At 35.7% G+C, this 15,898-nt stretch overlaps 2 protein-coding genes across 2 annotated transcripts; both read left to right on the forward strand.

Annotated features, from left to right (window-relative positions):
* The first annotated feature begins 7,000 nt into the window (after positions 1-7,000).
* Positions 7,001-8,065, forward strand: LOC113323942 (F-box/kelch-repeat protein At3g06240-like). The gene is made up of 3 exons (XM_026572287.1): positions 7,001-7,078; positions 7,189-7,473; positions 7,562-8,065. The coding sequence occupies exons 1-3, from the start codon at positions 7,001-7,003 to the stop codon at positions 8,063-8,065; spliced, it is 867 nt and encodes a 288-aa protein (XP_026428072.1).
* A 4,017-nt stretch (positions 8,066-12,082) lies between these two features.
* Positions 12,083-13,053, forward strand: LOC113323943. Its single transcript, XM_026572288.1, has 3 exons — positions 12,083-12,248; positions 12,332-12,579; positions 12,688-13,053. The coding sequence occupies exons 1-3, from the start codon at positions 12,083-12,085 to the stop codon at positions 13,051-13,053; spliced, it is 780 nt and encodes a 259-aa protein (XP_026428073.1).
* Positions 13,054-15,898: the final 2,845 nt, after the last annotated feature.

Below are 15,898 nucleotides of genomic sequence, written 5' to 3' on the forward strand. Positions count from 1 at the left end.
TAATTGTGACAAAAAGACGGCAGGTGTCCATTGGGAAATTGTTGCAAAAAGTAGGCAACACTTATATGTGTTGCTGTAACCGTAAGAAAAAGTGACACGTGGCAGAATTTTATAGTTTCCTACCTGCGGTGTCAGACACGTGTCATCACCTAATTGTTGCCAAGTTTGAATAACAATTAAATATGTTATATTAATTGTGACAAATGAGCCACGTGCCGCAATTCTAAAATAAGGTTAATTGTTACTATTAGTTATTGTAACAATTTATAATTGTGACTGTAATCAAATACTGTCACAGTCAAAACTGTTACAAAAAACGATAAAAATTATTATCACAGCGTTTCTCCAACGGCGTATATGTGTTACAAATTTAATCAGTAACAGAAATGCCCCGTGACATAATCCGGATTTTGGTGTAGTGAGACTTAGAAAAAGGAAATGAACTCGTAGAAATGAGTGAGGATGAACCCGACTTAGAAGAATCAATTGACCATTTTCGGGAATCCGATGACCTAGAAATTAGGGAAGTTGTGACTAGTCTTTCTAGAGACACAGAAAACTCTAAGTTTGGGGGTGATTATCACTCTCTGTGTGCTTTAACTCTTAAAAATTTCCCTCGTGTAGGACTTGACATTTGTGCCTCAACCATACTACAAGATTATCTTCGTATACTTTTTCCTGAACCTAATGATGTCCAAAGAGAAGCTCAGTTGTTAGAAACCCATCCTCTGATTGATGTGGTTGACCCAGGCTATGATACCAATATTGACTTTGTTTTCCCACCAACAAATTTTCTTCCAATTGTGGGAACATTTGATTTTAAGATGTGTCGGTTATTAAGTTTTGAGACTAAACCTAATTACTTTAGGAGAATAGGGTCGACACATTTTCTTAAGGAAGACCAACTCTTTCATTGTGGTCAGTTTTGTGAGTCAAGTCTAATTGAGTTTAAGGATCCGCAGTTGTTCAGGTTATTGTTATGTGCTTCTAAGTTCCTACTTGAGTATTTCCAGACTCTACAACCTGATCTTAAGAATCCTTCTTTTGAGGAAGTCCAGCCTATGAAAGCATTTTATTTAGACCCTTTTATAGAGCCTGAACCTGAGCCACAACTAGAGATAGTTGTCTTAAACAAAAAGTTAAATAAGTGTATGTTCGGTATCTTCTTGGTCTGTTGCAGTTTCCTCTTCTTGTGGTTAGCACTTTTTGATCCATATGACTCACAATTATTCCGGCTACTTCTATATGATTCTATGAGGTGACTAATTCCTTCCGATGTCTGGCTAAAGACTTTAAACTTAGCACTTCTTGGGAGGTAACCCAATATCATGCAACACGGTAATATCTTTCCTTAACCCTTTTGCTTCAAATGGTAACAGTTTCTCCTTGTTCATATGCTTTCAATTTTATCTTTAAAACATTGAGGACAATGTTAGATTTAAGTTTGGGGGTATGAGAGAAACTTTTTAGTTGCATTTTTGAAACTTCTAGCGTCACATGGTATCCGGTTAGCTAAGTTTACATACTGTTTCTCACCGAAAAGATAGAAATTGGAATGCTAGGGATAACAACTTATTGAGACATTAGAGAAAAAGACATTGAGATCTTTGAAATTCAGGAGAGAACTTGTTCTTTTTAGAGGGTAACCGTGATGGACCTAACCATCCATGATGGAAAGGCAAGTAGGTCAGGAAATGCCAGAAAGACAAAGCAACCTCACAATGTAGTCGTAGTTACTGGATTACGACTGTCTCTCAGTAGAAACTTATCATCATCAACAAGCGGAGTGACATCAAAATCTATGAAGAAAGTTGAAGACGTTTAAGGTTTAGAAGCAACAATAGAAAAGAATAATTCAAAATTAAAAATTGAATACTCAGAAGTTATAAGAGCAAATGATATAAGTTGTTTGAATTCATGATACCAAGACATCACAAGTTGCGAAGATCCAAGTTTTAAAGTCCTTCTCTCATGGCCATGTAAATTTTTGTCTTGTAATTTTTTTGTCAAAAAAAAAAAGAAAAGAAAAAAAATGAAAAATGAAACGTCATTACGTTCTTTTTGTTCAATAAAGCCATAGGGAAGAAGAAATTTATAACTCAAGCAAGAAATCGAAGAGAAGAGTTAATTGTCAAGGTTCTATGAGGTTCGAGAGTTTATCATCAACATTTGAAGACCGAAGAAGACGTTATTTCTACTGAGCACTGTGAGAGAGTCGAAAAAAGATGCATTTTGGTTGCTTTGTTAGTCTGCTTTCAATCTGGCACAAGATCTTTCTAGCACCGGTTTAACTCATCACACGTAATTAGTCCAGCTGTGTAGCAGATGTCCCTCTCATTTTTATCTCTCTCCTAATCTTATCCAGCTGTAAAGCAGCGGACGCATCTTACAATGTTTATCTAGCTGTGTAGTGGATATCTCTTTATCTAGCAGTGGTGCGGATGTGTCTCCCCTTTTCTTCAGTCAGCTTTAGAGCTGACACCTTAAATTTCTCTGGCATTCTAGTTACTTGGAGATAGGTTGAGAATATGTATGTCCTCATAGCTCTTTAGATACTTGTGACCAATTAGAAGTCATGGTTTTTGTGGGTACACCTCTGATAAACCCACCCGAGACTAACTCGGTTTTATTCTTTTAATTTGCTCGAGACTAGCAAGTAATAAGTTTGGGGGTATTTGATAGACGCATTTATGTGTCTATTTTGTTCTCAATATTCTGTATTGTTAGTGCTCGATATTGTATTAATTATGGTGCTTTTGTGTTTGGATAGGTGTTTCTGGAGAAATACATTTGTGTGGAAAAAGTGCTCGAAAAGTGCTATTTGGACCCCCTGAGAAAGTTACTAAAGGAACCCCAGAAAAGTGTTAAAAGGCACCCTCACTTTGGATTAGGGCACCCCCAGGCGCCCCAGCTGTTAAAGGCGCCCATATTTTGGATAGGGGACACTTCTTCTTCACGGTTTAAAAATGAAATTTTGGCGGAAAGAAATATACAGCAGCAACGATATTTCTGGGGAAGATTTTAACGAGTTCTGTTGGAGATTCTCAAAGGATTTGGACTTGATGTATCCTGTTTCGGTAAAACAGGATTGGTATATGGTTTTGAAGAGTAAAACAAGGAAAAATTTCTTTCCTTTTATAGAACAGAGGAGGTGGAAATACTATCGAAATATTGTGGAGATTTTTGTCGGAGATTTTCAACAGTATTGATTGGGAATGATTTGACAAACCGAAGTAGGATTGCTGACTGGTTTTTGATCGACAAAATATAAGATTTTCGTGTATATTTGAGTCAACAGGGAAAGAATAATATCTCGAAGATTTGTTGTTATATGCAAGTTAATGCAGTATATGGGAATATAAAATCCTCTGGGATTCGTATCTATCAGTTTAGGGAGAGTTAGGGGAAGAAACGGAGCGTATAATAGAAAGGTGCAGAGAGTTTTTCTGTTTTATAATATTTTCACCTCTTGTAAGCAATTTTGAGAAATGAAAAATTATTCTGAGTGTGTTTTCACCATGTGGAGCTAAACCCCATCACTGGGACGACGGAGGAAGCAACTTTTCATGATTGTGGTAAATGAATTAATTCTTTTATTGACTATTTGCATTGATTTAATTGCTTTATGATTTCTATTAATTATTTGTTATTTTTTTGGATGCCGCATGCTTAGTTCTAAATGCTTTAGATGCGTCATGCTTTTAACTTACAAATAATATTTTAAGAAATCTATTTTTGGCAAAGAACTAGAGTCACAACTTCTTTTGTTTGAGCTATATTGTCTAGAGTTAATGACTGAACCATAACAATATGAAAAGTAGTGGAATCCCGCGTCTCAGCGTCTCTTCATCTTGTGACAAATTGTGTGTATATATTTTTCCTTATTTTCTTTATTAAGTCTTAAAACAAATTCTCAACAAATCTGAGTGAACGGATCATCTTACTACAACATCATTTAAAAACCACACCAACGACTGCATAACATGTTATGTTGATATTATTGTAGGTGCATGACAAGTTATGAAGCCTTATTTTTGTTGGTTTCAATACTAAGAAAAAAGTAGCTGCATAACGTGTTATGCAACCGTTTTCTGGACTGCATAACAAGTTATGCAAAAAAAAAACAACAACTGCAGAACGTGTTATGCAACCAATTTCGAGAATGCATAACAAGTTATGCAAGAAATTTTGTAGATGCATAACCTGTTATGCATCACTATTCACATCTCCATTTTCGCAACCAACACCAGTTGCACACTGCATCACCCTTGCACTGAGAAAATGTCAGCATGCTAAAACAAGATTATATTTCTCAATTCACGGTCCAAATCATTTGAGCATCATGGCGATATGTAAATACCAATATATTCATAATACAAACATATCAACAACAAAAAAGAAAAATAGCTATACAAGAGGTATATGGATCTTTAATGCTTGAAAAACCCAAGTATGCGTAAGGTCTCCACAGAATATCAGTACCAATACTCTTCTCATAATTATTTAATTGCTATCTACAATTCTATATCTTGCAAGACAGGTTTCCTCTACCAAAATCCAAATTGGTTTTAGAGGCTGTAAACTCCTTCTACAGAGAGTAATCAAACCCAGACTACTCTGAAACAGAAGATGAACATTAACTAAATCAAGCCGGACCAAGTGTACTTACAAAAATCCACTAGAAATAAACACGCCACAAGCTCTTCCCATATCTGAAAATGCTAATGTAGTGTTTATTGTCTAGTTGGTCATAAGACGAAGAAGAAAAATAAATTGTGCTCTCACTCATTAACCGTATGGATACATCTCCAAAACAAGACAAATGAGAGATTGGTGACTGCATTCATACAATTTAAATACAATACAAACCATAGACTGGTGACCTACACAATAAAGTTTGTACTCAAAACTTGTGTATCATCTTTCTAGCAGGTAATCACCAAATGCACTTTTCATAACAGTCAAAATGGTCCCAATGCAAATGCCTCTACACTCTACAGTGAAGTGGTAAAACCCGATTCCGTGTTCCAATATCAACCAAAAACAAGAACAAAAATAACACAGAACAACAGCTTAGAAACGACTCATACATATATACACAACCAATACGATTATGCAGCTCAGGGGCTCTACAATTAGCCAAGTTAATATTGATAAAGCGGTGGTTGTAAACAGAATAACGACAATTCTAGTATTTCTGGCTATCTTTGGGAGGTCTTCAAGGATACATATCTGTAATGATTAAACCCATTTGCAACAGCTTCCTGTTTCTTCTCAGGTTCAGATATAACCACAAAAAATTAATCAAATACAAACCCTTGAATCTACCGAGAACACCAGAGCCCATTAGAACTTATATCTGTTCCATCCCGTCATCACTGATTCGCATCCTCTGATTCATATTCTTGGAAGAAACATACCCAAAATCAAAACCAACTGATACCCAGTGTTTCATTACTCGTTTCTCGCAGAAGAAAGATCTGTAAAATCTCCACAAATTCAAAACCCAAAATCACCATGAGCTCAAACACCAATAGCTTCAAACAACCACCACAGCATCTATCACTTCTTTTTTTTAACATCAAACCCTTAAAAAAAAAAAAAAAAAAAAAAAAAAAAAAAAAAAAAAAATCGAGGAGAATAAGAAGAAGAAGAAGAACGGGAAAATTTTCGTCCAAAACGCAATTTTATTAATTATGGGTTTGTAAAGAATTTTCGTCCAAAATATGGGAGCGCGCGTGAACTTTTACGCCCATGGATTTCACGATGGGAAAATCATAAAAAATGGGTCTCATAATAGTTTTCACTAAATTATTTCCCCTAGACCCCCTAAACAAAACCGATTTTATTTTTACCTTATTTCTACTGTTTTCCCTTAACTTAACAAAACAAAACACCTTTCGGATTCCTTATTCGTATTGGTTTCCCAGTTTGTGTTATGGTTCTACCGTTTGTCCTCAACTTAACAAAACAAAACACTGTTCGGATTCCTTATACGTATTTGTTTCCCAGTTTGTGTTATGATACAATATTTATTATCCTCAGCGAACTATGAATTACCAAACTTAGACTAACGTCGATCCTTAACTATGTATCACGGATACTTCAAAATTGGTGACGTATCCGTATCGACGCCGTATAAGTATCGGATACCTGGGGATACGTATCCGGTACTTCATTTAAAGTGTCACCCTTTTTTAATTACAAAAAGGATAGAGGATACTCTGGGATATCTCTTAGATACTCTAAGAGGGGATACTTCTTATAATTTATAATTTATTTATATATATAAAATCTATATTTATAAATTCATACATAAAATCTAAAAATTTATAGATATTTATACTCATCAACATATCGAATAATTATATCTAAATCTAATAACTTGTTGACTACAAAGAAAGAAGATTTGGTGGTTATTTTATTGTGCTTCATCTCCGGTGTTAGAAAATCTAGTTTTAGGGTTTCTTGGGAAGCCATGTTCCTCATGATGTTCGGAGTACACAGAATTTTATTCATTCAATTAACAGAATTAAAAATGAACTCCAAAATGCTGAGAATTTAATGTTTGCTAAAAGGATCGGAGAAAGTAAAATGTGAGATATTAGTGGAGATGCATTTGATCCACTTAACAATGTTAAAGAGCTTGAAATTGAAAATGTTTCGCTTGACGATGTTTGATAAAAACAATATCGATGGATGATGGGTGAGCAAGATGTTAGATAGTTTTTATCAATATTTTTTTAATACTCCAAATACTATTTAGCGAATTTGTTATCTTATGTTAGTAGAATTACCTATTATTATATATAATATTTTTTATTAAATACACGTATCTATACCGTATCCCGTATCTCCATTTTTTGAAAACTGACGAATCCCCTTATCAGTATCCCGTATCAGTGTCGGTGCATCATAGATCCTTAATCTAAAGGAGAGACCCGGAGACAAGTAAGGTAGAGAGTCTAGAGACGGAAACTGTACCAACACCAACAACATTATGGAGAAGCTTCCCACGGAGATGGAAGAGAACATACTTAGTCGATTAACAATGGAAGCAGCTTTACCTGCCAAACAGGTATGCAAAAAATGGAGAATTTTCCTCGTAGTAAGACCGATAAGGTAGGTTTGCTTTTCACTTTCACATATGGGGATCAAAACAAAAACAAACTTAGTTATTGTGATCAGTATGATCCTATTCTGGGGAAGATGAACTACAATTTCTCTTATGATAGTATTCAGAATATACACCTTCGCAAATTTGTTAAAGACGACAGTTACATAAATAACATTCTTGGATCATGCAATGGTTTGGTTTGCTTTGGACCTGGAAAGAGTCTCAAAAAAAAATTCTTTATTTGCAATCCCTTTACAGGAGAAGTTGTTTATGTTCCCGTATGGGAAAACTGGTCTTGTTTTATGTCTGGGTTAAGCGGGTTTGGTTACTGTCATTCAACGAATGAGTACAAGATTGTAAGTATGCATGAAATTAAGTACCAAGATCGAAGCAACTTCCAAGTCCTAATTTATACTATCGGTGGTGGCGGGTGGAGAAGCAAAGGATCCATCCATTTCCCCATCGGATTCAGCTGCAGCAGGTATCTACGCAAATGGGGCTCTTCACTGGCTGCGCGACAAGGATAAGATCGTAGCCTCCGATTTGGAAGATGAAAATTTCCAGGTTATCCCATTGCCACGTTTTGAATACATGAATGCCCTCAAGTTGTTGGGAGGGAATAATATGTATTTGATGTCTACATCTTCATCCCTAAGTGAACCTTATTGCATGGATATTTGGGCTTGCAAGAGAAAACATACTAACGCCACTAATGGTTGTACTGGTGTGAAAGAGAAGTACAACGACAAGAATTCATGGAACTGGATCAAGCAGTTCAGTATAAAGCTGGACAGGATAGATTGGTGGTACTTAAAGCCCTTAGCAATAACACGGAACGATAAATTTCTGTTGGGTTATACAAACGAGACTCTCCATTCTTATGACCTTAAAACTTCGACTAAGAACGAAATTTCATCAATGGACGTGCTACGGGCTGCAACAGGATAAACGTAATTCCTCATGCAAACAGCATTGTTTCGATTATGTCGAAATCTCCACTAGAGATTCAAGTTTGTCAGTAACGCTTCGAAGATTCTGGGGTGCATATGGACATTACAGCCAAAGCGCTGATCTTTTCTTCGGTTGTTTTTCTTTTCACTAGTATAAAATTATAGTGTTTTTTTTTTTTTTCTTTTGTTTTCATTTGGATTAAATCATCATTTTATAAAATTATAGTGTTTGGTGCGTCGGGGAGGATCCTAACAGTTTGGAATAATGCTGTGTTTAATTGTGTTGAAACTATTGCTCAAACTCATTGTTTTTCCATCAGAGGCCCTAGAATTTGTGATGGTTTTGATTGTGTTCTTATAAATGTGTATGGTCCAACGGGAGATGCGGACAGAATGTTGATTTGGTCGGAGCTTGATGAAGTGAGAGTGAAGTGGCCTGAATTACCTTGGTGTATAGGTGGTGATTTCAATGTTATTAGAATCCCGTCAGAAAAAAAAATACTCCTAGTGATTCCGATGTGATTACGAGGCGCTTTGTTTTTTTCTTACGAAGACACGAGCTTTGTGATTTACCGCTGAATGGAGGGTTGTATACGTGGACAAATATGCAGTCTAATCCTATTTTGTGCATGCTGGATAGATTCGTGGTTAGTGGTGAATGGGAGGACAAATTCCCTTTGATGGCGCAATGTCTTCTCACAAGGACAGTTTTTGATCACTCTCCTCTGGCTCTCAGAATTGGTGGTATTGTGTTTGGTCCATTTCCGTTCAAGGTTGATACATTCTGGTTTGAGCATCCGAGCTTCAAAGAAATGATGCATTTTTGGTGGACTAGCATGTTTTTTGAAGGGTCGCCGAGTTTTATCTTTGCTAAGAAGTTGCAGATGTTAAAGTCGATTCTAAAATGCTGGAGTAAAGACGCTTTTGGTAACTTGGATAAGAAGTTGAGGGAATTAGAAATTCTGATTGATGTTCTGGACAAAAGAAGAAGAAGAAGCAGCTCCTATCTCAGATGTAGAGTTTGTGGAGAGGGAAAGTCATCGTCGGGCTTACAATGAAGTGTTAGTGCTGATTGCTAAGAGATGGAAGTTAAGGGCTAAAATTCGATGGCATGTGGACGGCGACAGAAACACGAAGATCTTTCACAAAGTGGCTAGTGGGAATAGAAGGAAAAACGCGATTTTCAAGTTAAAGATTGGCTCGAATGAGGTGGTGTGTCAGGATCTTATCAAGAAAGAGGTCATTGACTTCTATGAAAAGCTTTATTCTAAGGATCAGGTGGAGTATGTGAATTTGGATAAGCTTTCTTTTTTCAAAAATTCCTGCGACAGAAAACATTTTGTTGGAAAGAGCAATTTCAGAAGAAGAGATTCGAAATCTTTCAAGTTAAGTAAGTCCCCGGGCCCGACGGGTTTCCCATAGAATTTTACCGAGCATCTTGGGAGGTGATTAAGGACGACTTCATGAAGGTGGTGGAGGAATTTAACGAGAAAGGGTTTGTAGATTGGCACTTAAATTGCACCTTTCTCTCTCTGATTCCTAAGAAGAATGATGTAATTGGGTCGAAGGATTTTTGGCCTATTAGTTTGGTTAGTACTATTTATAAAATCTTATCTAAAGTTTTTGCGAATAGATTAAAGTTGGTATTACCATATCTGAGATGGTATTTTGATCGCCAATGAGATAATTGATTCGAGAAAGAGAGAAGGAAAAGAAGGCATTGTTTGTAAACTGGATATGGAAAAGGCGTATGATCATGTACTTTGGGGGGCAGTGGAGGCTGTTCTTAGGAAGATGGGGTTGGGGTGGAAATGGAGAAGATGGATACAACATTGTATCTCTTCTGCAAGGTTCTCAGTAGGGAAAATTGGAAAAATATCTCATATTTCGATGCCTCGTTGGGAAAATGCCCCAGCATCCACTTTTCCATCCAAGAGACGGTAACTGGTCAAATATCGCGATATTGACCGGTCAATATCTCCCCTGAAGAGATATCGTACATTTGTAAGATTACCTAGATAACCTTATTCATATTTATGGTGTAACTAGCGCCAGGTGTACAGATCAAGTTAATAACGCATCTTGATGAAATCGAACTGCCCTCAAATCTTACACGTTTACCGCAAAATCACCGTACTGTATATAGTATATCACAATCTTCTCTTATTATTATCAACCATAGTCATCTTGTTCTTAAGTTCCTGTTTTTAACAAAAGCAACAGAGAGAAACACCGAGAGACGATTGAGAGATTCTTAGAAAAAGCTAGGTGATCTTCTTTATCAATCTGTGTATATGTGTGAAGATCTAATGAACGAAGAAAGAGGCGAGTTTGTTGATGATTTAAATAAGAAGAAAGGAGTAGTTGAATTTAGATAAATGAATCAGTGTTATATAGAGTACAGAAAAGTAAGTAAAACCAAACCCACACCTTCTTTAATTGTATTAATTTGATAATAAAATGAAATTATATATATAGGGTTCATAAAAATTAGGGATTTTTTTTTGCTTTGTATTTAAATTAGGTTTCATATTTGAAATTGAATGTATTACTAACATGTGTAGATGATTTTAAATGATTAATTTGATATAATTATGGTTCAAATAGGGTTTACCGAAATAGGGTATTTTCCTGAAGTTAAGTTTGAAGATAAAGGAAGAAGAATGGAAGTTATAAGTCACAATATGCCATAAGTTCATGAAACCCATTTCTTGTTTGAATTACTTTGCTGAAATTGAATGATGTAAAAATTAAGCGAGCCAACAGTCACCAGTGCACAATGCTTGACTCTCCGTAACTATTATCAGCTCCATGTAATCCTATTGGGTTGTTGGTTGACTCTCCATCTTCTTTGCTTATAAATTTCTTTTGCAAATTAAGTTTATAGAGTTACTTTGCACTTTAAGATAACACCAAAATCCACCAGTGCATGCTAAAATTCTCTTAGTCTTGCATTCACGGTTCAAGGTATCCGTACTCTCCCTTTGTGACTATGAACCTATAGTTTGCTATGGTTTCTTTGTGTAGTTTTTAGTTATGAACCAGATGATGATTTATGAAGCTATCTAACAGTAATATTTGTGGTGATAATTTAAACCAATTCATTGTCAGTCTGTCATTGATATGACAACCAGTTCAGTATGAATTGTGATTTGCGGGTATCAAAATGAGATACTGGTTTGAACGGAGGCTAATTGATATTAAAAGCTGTTTTCACTAGGAGGTTTTAGATATTCTTGAATGATGTAAGTGTTCTGAAAGATTATATTAAGCAGATTTATGATGTTTTTTACAACCACTTCTGTTTGTTGCAGGACAGAATATGTGATATGGAAAGGTGCAGGATGGGTTATGATCCGCCACAATAGCTTATTCGGATTGATAAGGTCTTTAGGAATTTCTGACGCAGGAAGGGGTTGATGAGGAAGCAAAAAGGCCTTTCTGACGCAGGAAGGGGTTGATGAGGAAGCAAAATAGCACTCAAATTCCTCAGCGACTAATTGTAGTTAACAGATGATTTACCATTTACTGTAAAGAGTGTATGAACATCTAATATTTTGACTTGTTTTTGAGAATGGGTGGATCTCTTTTGTAAACTAACTTCTTGGTTTTTGAGAACCTATATAAAATTTTGTCTGCTTGGTTGTTTTGTGGATGTGATTTTCATATAAATCTTCATTGTTGGACAGAACATGTAGGTAATGTATTAAAGAGGTTTGGTAGATTGGGTAATAGAACCAGATCTCATCTTTGACCGTTCATCATTTTCTTTCGACACGTGGTGAAATCCTATCGAAGGCATGACGGTACCAGTTCCCATCTGCTGCGATGACGTAATCTAAGACATGCGGGCGGAATCATGAAGAAGGGGTATTTGGTCTTTTTGCTCGCACGTGTAAGAGCACACATGTGCATGTTTTGACCTTTTAACGCCTCTTGGATGGAAAAGGGGATGGTGGGGCATTTTTCCATAACTTTTTTTTCGTGGGGCATTTTCCCAACGGGGCATCGAAATATGGGGAATTTTTCCAATTTTTCCTTCTCAGTAATTATTAATGGAGCAGCAAAAGGATTTTTTAAGGCTTCTCGTGGGCTCCGACAAGGAGATCCGCTTTCACCATTCTTATTCTTATTAGTGGCCGAAGTGTTTAACAAGCTCATGAATAATGCAAAAGAAGACGGTTTTCTCAAAGGATTTTATGTAAGGAAAACGGTATGGAAATTTCGCATCTTCAATTCGCCGATGATACAATTGTTTTTTTAGATGCGAAGGCAGATGAGGTTAGGAAACTCTTAGAGATTTTAGAGAGCTTTAAAGACAAGACAGGGTTGAAAGTTAATCTGACCAAGATTTCCATGATGGGTACAGAGACACAGCAATATATCATTCAAGAGTGTGCTAGTTTAGCGTGGTATGGGGTTGGCGAGTTTCCTTTTTCTTATCTAGGAATTCCTATTGGTACTTCCACAAGATTGATTGGTGTTTGGAATACAATAATTGAGAGAATGACAGTAAGACTTGCGCCATGGAAGAGAAGGTATCGCTCAAAAGCTGGAAGAGTACAACTCATCAGCAGTACGTTGTTGTCTATTCCATTGTATTAGCTCTCTCTTTTTCAGATTCCGGTGTCAGTAGCAAAGAAGTTAGAAAGACTCATGCGGAAATTTCTGTTGAGCGACACTATCACTAAGAAGAGATTACATTGGAGGTCTTGGAAAAAGGTTTGTGTACCAAAGAGTGAAGGTGGCCTGGGTATAAGAAATTTGAAGACAACGAACGATGCTTTATTAACTAAATGGTTATGGAGATACGGAGAGGAGAAGACTAGTTTATGGAGGAGACTTATATTTGAGAAATTTGGCGGTGTTGAAGAGGTTTGGTTACCTAAAGATTCAAAGAGAACTTACGGATTGGGGTTATGGAGTGGTATTCTTAATCGGTCTTTACTACTTAGAAAGGGATCAAAATTCAGTGGGAAGAGGTAATAAAACGAATTTTTGGAATGATGTTTGGTGTCATGCAAAAACTCTTAAAGAGTTATCTCCAAGATTGTGGAAAGTTAGTAGGAGGAAAGAAGCTTCGGTTAAAGACATGAACAATGACAACGTAAATGGGAAGTGTTGGAACATTGATCCGTATAGAAGATTTAAGGATCAGGAAATTCAAGAGGCTGTGGAATTTTCGAGAATTTTATAGAGTCAAGGAGAGCTTGCTGAAGACGACGACAAACGGGAGTGGACTTCTGATCCAAAAGGTACATTTTCTGTTAGTTCTTGTTATGATTGGCTCATGCATGATTACGGGTAAGTTATACCTCCAAAATTTCCTTCTGATTATATTTGGAATAAGACAATTCCTCCTAAAATTAGCTTCTTGGTATGGGCGGCTGCAAATAGGGTTGTCCCTATACTTTCCATGTTGTCAAGAAGGGGTATGGCAGTGGTGAATCGTTGCGCATTTTGTAATGTTAATGAGGAGTCGGTAGAGCATTTGTTTCTTCATTGTTCTTTTGTTGGGCAGATTTGGGAATATTTCTTACATCAGCTGGGTGTTGGTTGGGTTCATCCTACGACAGTTATTGAATTCCTTTGGAAATGGAAATCGAAGATTTCTACTAAACCTCTTATTTTCTTGAGTTATTGTTTACCATTTGCAATACGGTGATCACTGTGGTTAAAAAGAAATGATATTTTAATAATGCAGAAACAAGGAAGAAAAACTTTAGCTTCTCTTATTATTGATATCAAGTTATTGCTTTTTAGGTGGACTACTAATATTGATTCATTTAAGCACATCAAATTTGATGATTTTGTTTTCAATTGGGTGAATTTGTTTAGAGAATAGTCTGATGTAAACTCTCTAATCGCCTATTTTCATGTGTCTTTGAAGAGTGCTATCTTGGCACACTTCCTTTCTTTTTAATATATCCTTTGCCTTTTCCAAAAAAAAAAAAAAAGGGTTATTCCTTAAGTTCCTAGCTAGTAGTATAATTTTTTTACTTTCTTCTTTTGCTGCTAGCTAGTACGTTCAAGATCCCGCGCAGTTCACGACTATAATCTGGCACCTTTAACCTCGTAGTTTGCAGGAAGAAATGGAAAGCTTCTCACTACTACTGGCTTTTGGGATTTAACAGTATAGAAATAACTCTTCACCAGGACTCCAGAAAGATTATAACTACTGTTACGAAAACTAGAAAATAAGAACTCTAATTTTTTCAATGTGACCACTTTTTTTTTTTATGAATTGAAAGAAAAAAAAATGAAAAAAAAAATGAAAGAATTTGATGAAAAGTCTGTGACTATGGAATGAAAAGAACGTGGGTTGCAAGTAAAGGCATTGTGTTACGCGGCAACTGGAGAACACGTCGAAGAGTCGCAAGAATCTTTCAAATAAAAAACAGAATAGCAAGAAAATAATTTAATTAAACAAATGACTTCCTCCCATTATATCTTACAGTAACCCTCAAAATAATGTCAAGTTGGTATCATTTATGGTAATCTCTATTAAAAAACACTTATGATAATATATGTATCTCTTTCTCTCCCTCTAAATGTTTAGCTGCGTCATTTTGAGATGGTGGCACATGGATAACCAATAGTGGTTATATCGGTACATATCTCCTAACAACAACTAAATGGAAGACATAAAAAAGTATACCAAGTACTAGACATTAGGAATTGATAATTTTATGTAGTTCCCAATTACTTGAAATTCATAGGGTGTTTGACACTTGTCCAGAGCATGTTTTGTTATTTTTATTATGATTTTGTTTATTTTGTTTTCGTAGGCTTTTGTGTCCCTTAATCCTTGGATCCTAGTATTAGCTTTGATTAAGGTTTTTAGGGTAGGGATCCCATTAGTGATTTCAAATCCTCAAAAGATCTGATTCACATGGCCTCAACCACTGCAACATCAGAAAAGTTATATGTATATAAAAATCAAGTATAAAAATAACCCTAAACCAAAACCATGAATATAATTATACCTTGCCATTCTTACCCCAAAACCATGAATCAAGTTTGTTGTACTTTCTTCTGCAACTAGTAAAAGTTCAAGTTCCAGTAAATGGTTATACTTTAAGCTAGTACTAGTTGGCAATTTCCAAGTTCCAAGTAAATTGTTTTCCTTTAAGCTAAGGTTGCCAAGGTTTCTCAGCTAAAGCTGCCATACTTGCTAAATGAAGGTTTTGATTATTTTTTTCTTAATGCACTTGAAAAGAACAGATCGTCACCCATAAGTTATGTCGACATAGCTGGCCTTGACAGATATGATCAATTTAGACGATGTTAACTTAATAATAAAATATGTAGCATTGATTTAGTTTATCTAATTCATTCTTTATCAGTTCCTCGTACTAGTTTTCTATATTTTTCTGTTCTGACTTTCCCAATTATTAAGCAACTAACTATTGATGTGATTATCTTAGTACAACATTAGAAATTTTATGCAGAAATGGGTAGCATTATCTGATGAAAAATAGCATGTTCCTCCATTACATGTAAACTGGCCCGTAGTATAAGCTTAATTAGAATTCTCTGATTAAGAAATTACATTAATTTGATATAAATGTCAAAAAAAAAATAAAAATTAACTTGATATGCCGACACATTCAACGGTTATCGAACGCAGCTATTTCGCTTAGCCAATTCATACTTGACGCACAAGATATATTCCTTTATTTTAGAGAAAGATTATTTGTTTTTCCTTTGAATTCTTTCAACGAGCTTAAGCACGTGATCGTGGCATGCCTTTAGCCTTTTACAGATGTACTCAATTTTCAAAAATAAGATAGTAAGTACTGGTCATTACTTAAATATCAAGATCTAGATT

This window comes from Papaver somniferum, chromosome 11 (genome assembly GCF_003573695.1).
Source record: "Papaver somniferum cultivar HN1 chromosome 11, ASM357369v1, whole genome shotgun sequence".
NCBI lineage: Eukaryota > Viridiplantae > Streptophyta > Magnoliopsida > Ranunculales > Papaveraceae > Papaver > Papaver somniferum.

What these genes read in the sequence shown, in the direction of transcription:
- LOC113323943 (XM_026572288.1), top strand. Translation starts at nt 12,083, where the DNA reads ATGGGGAATTTTTCCAATTTTTCCTTCTCAGTAATTATTAATGGAGCA. An exon ending in GAATAATGCAAAAGAAGACG is followed by an intron (nt 12,249 to 12,331) that starts GTTTTCTCAAAG and finishes TTGTTTTTTTAG; the next exon opens with ATGCGAAGGCAGATGAGGTT. An exon ending in CAATAATTGAGAGAATGACA is followed by an intron (nt 12,580 to 12,687) that starts GTAAGACTTGCG and finishes TCTCTTTTTCAG; the next exon opens with ATTCCGGTGTCAGTAGCAAA.
- LOC113323942 (XM_026572287.1), top strand. Translation starts at nt 7,001, where the DNA reads ATGGAGAAGCTTCCCACGGAGATGGAAGAGAACATACTTAGTCGATTA. An exon ending in CAGCTTTACCTGCCAAACAG is followed by an intron (nt 7,079 to 7,188) that starts GTATGCAAAAAA and finishes TATTGTGATCAG; the next exon opens with TATGATCCTATTCTGGGGAA. An exon ending in CAACGAATGAGTACAAGATT is followed by an intron (nt 7,474 to 7,561) that starts GTAAGTATGCAT and finishes GGAGAAGCAAAG; the next exon opens with GATCCATCCATTTCCCCATC.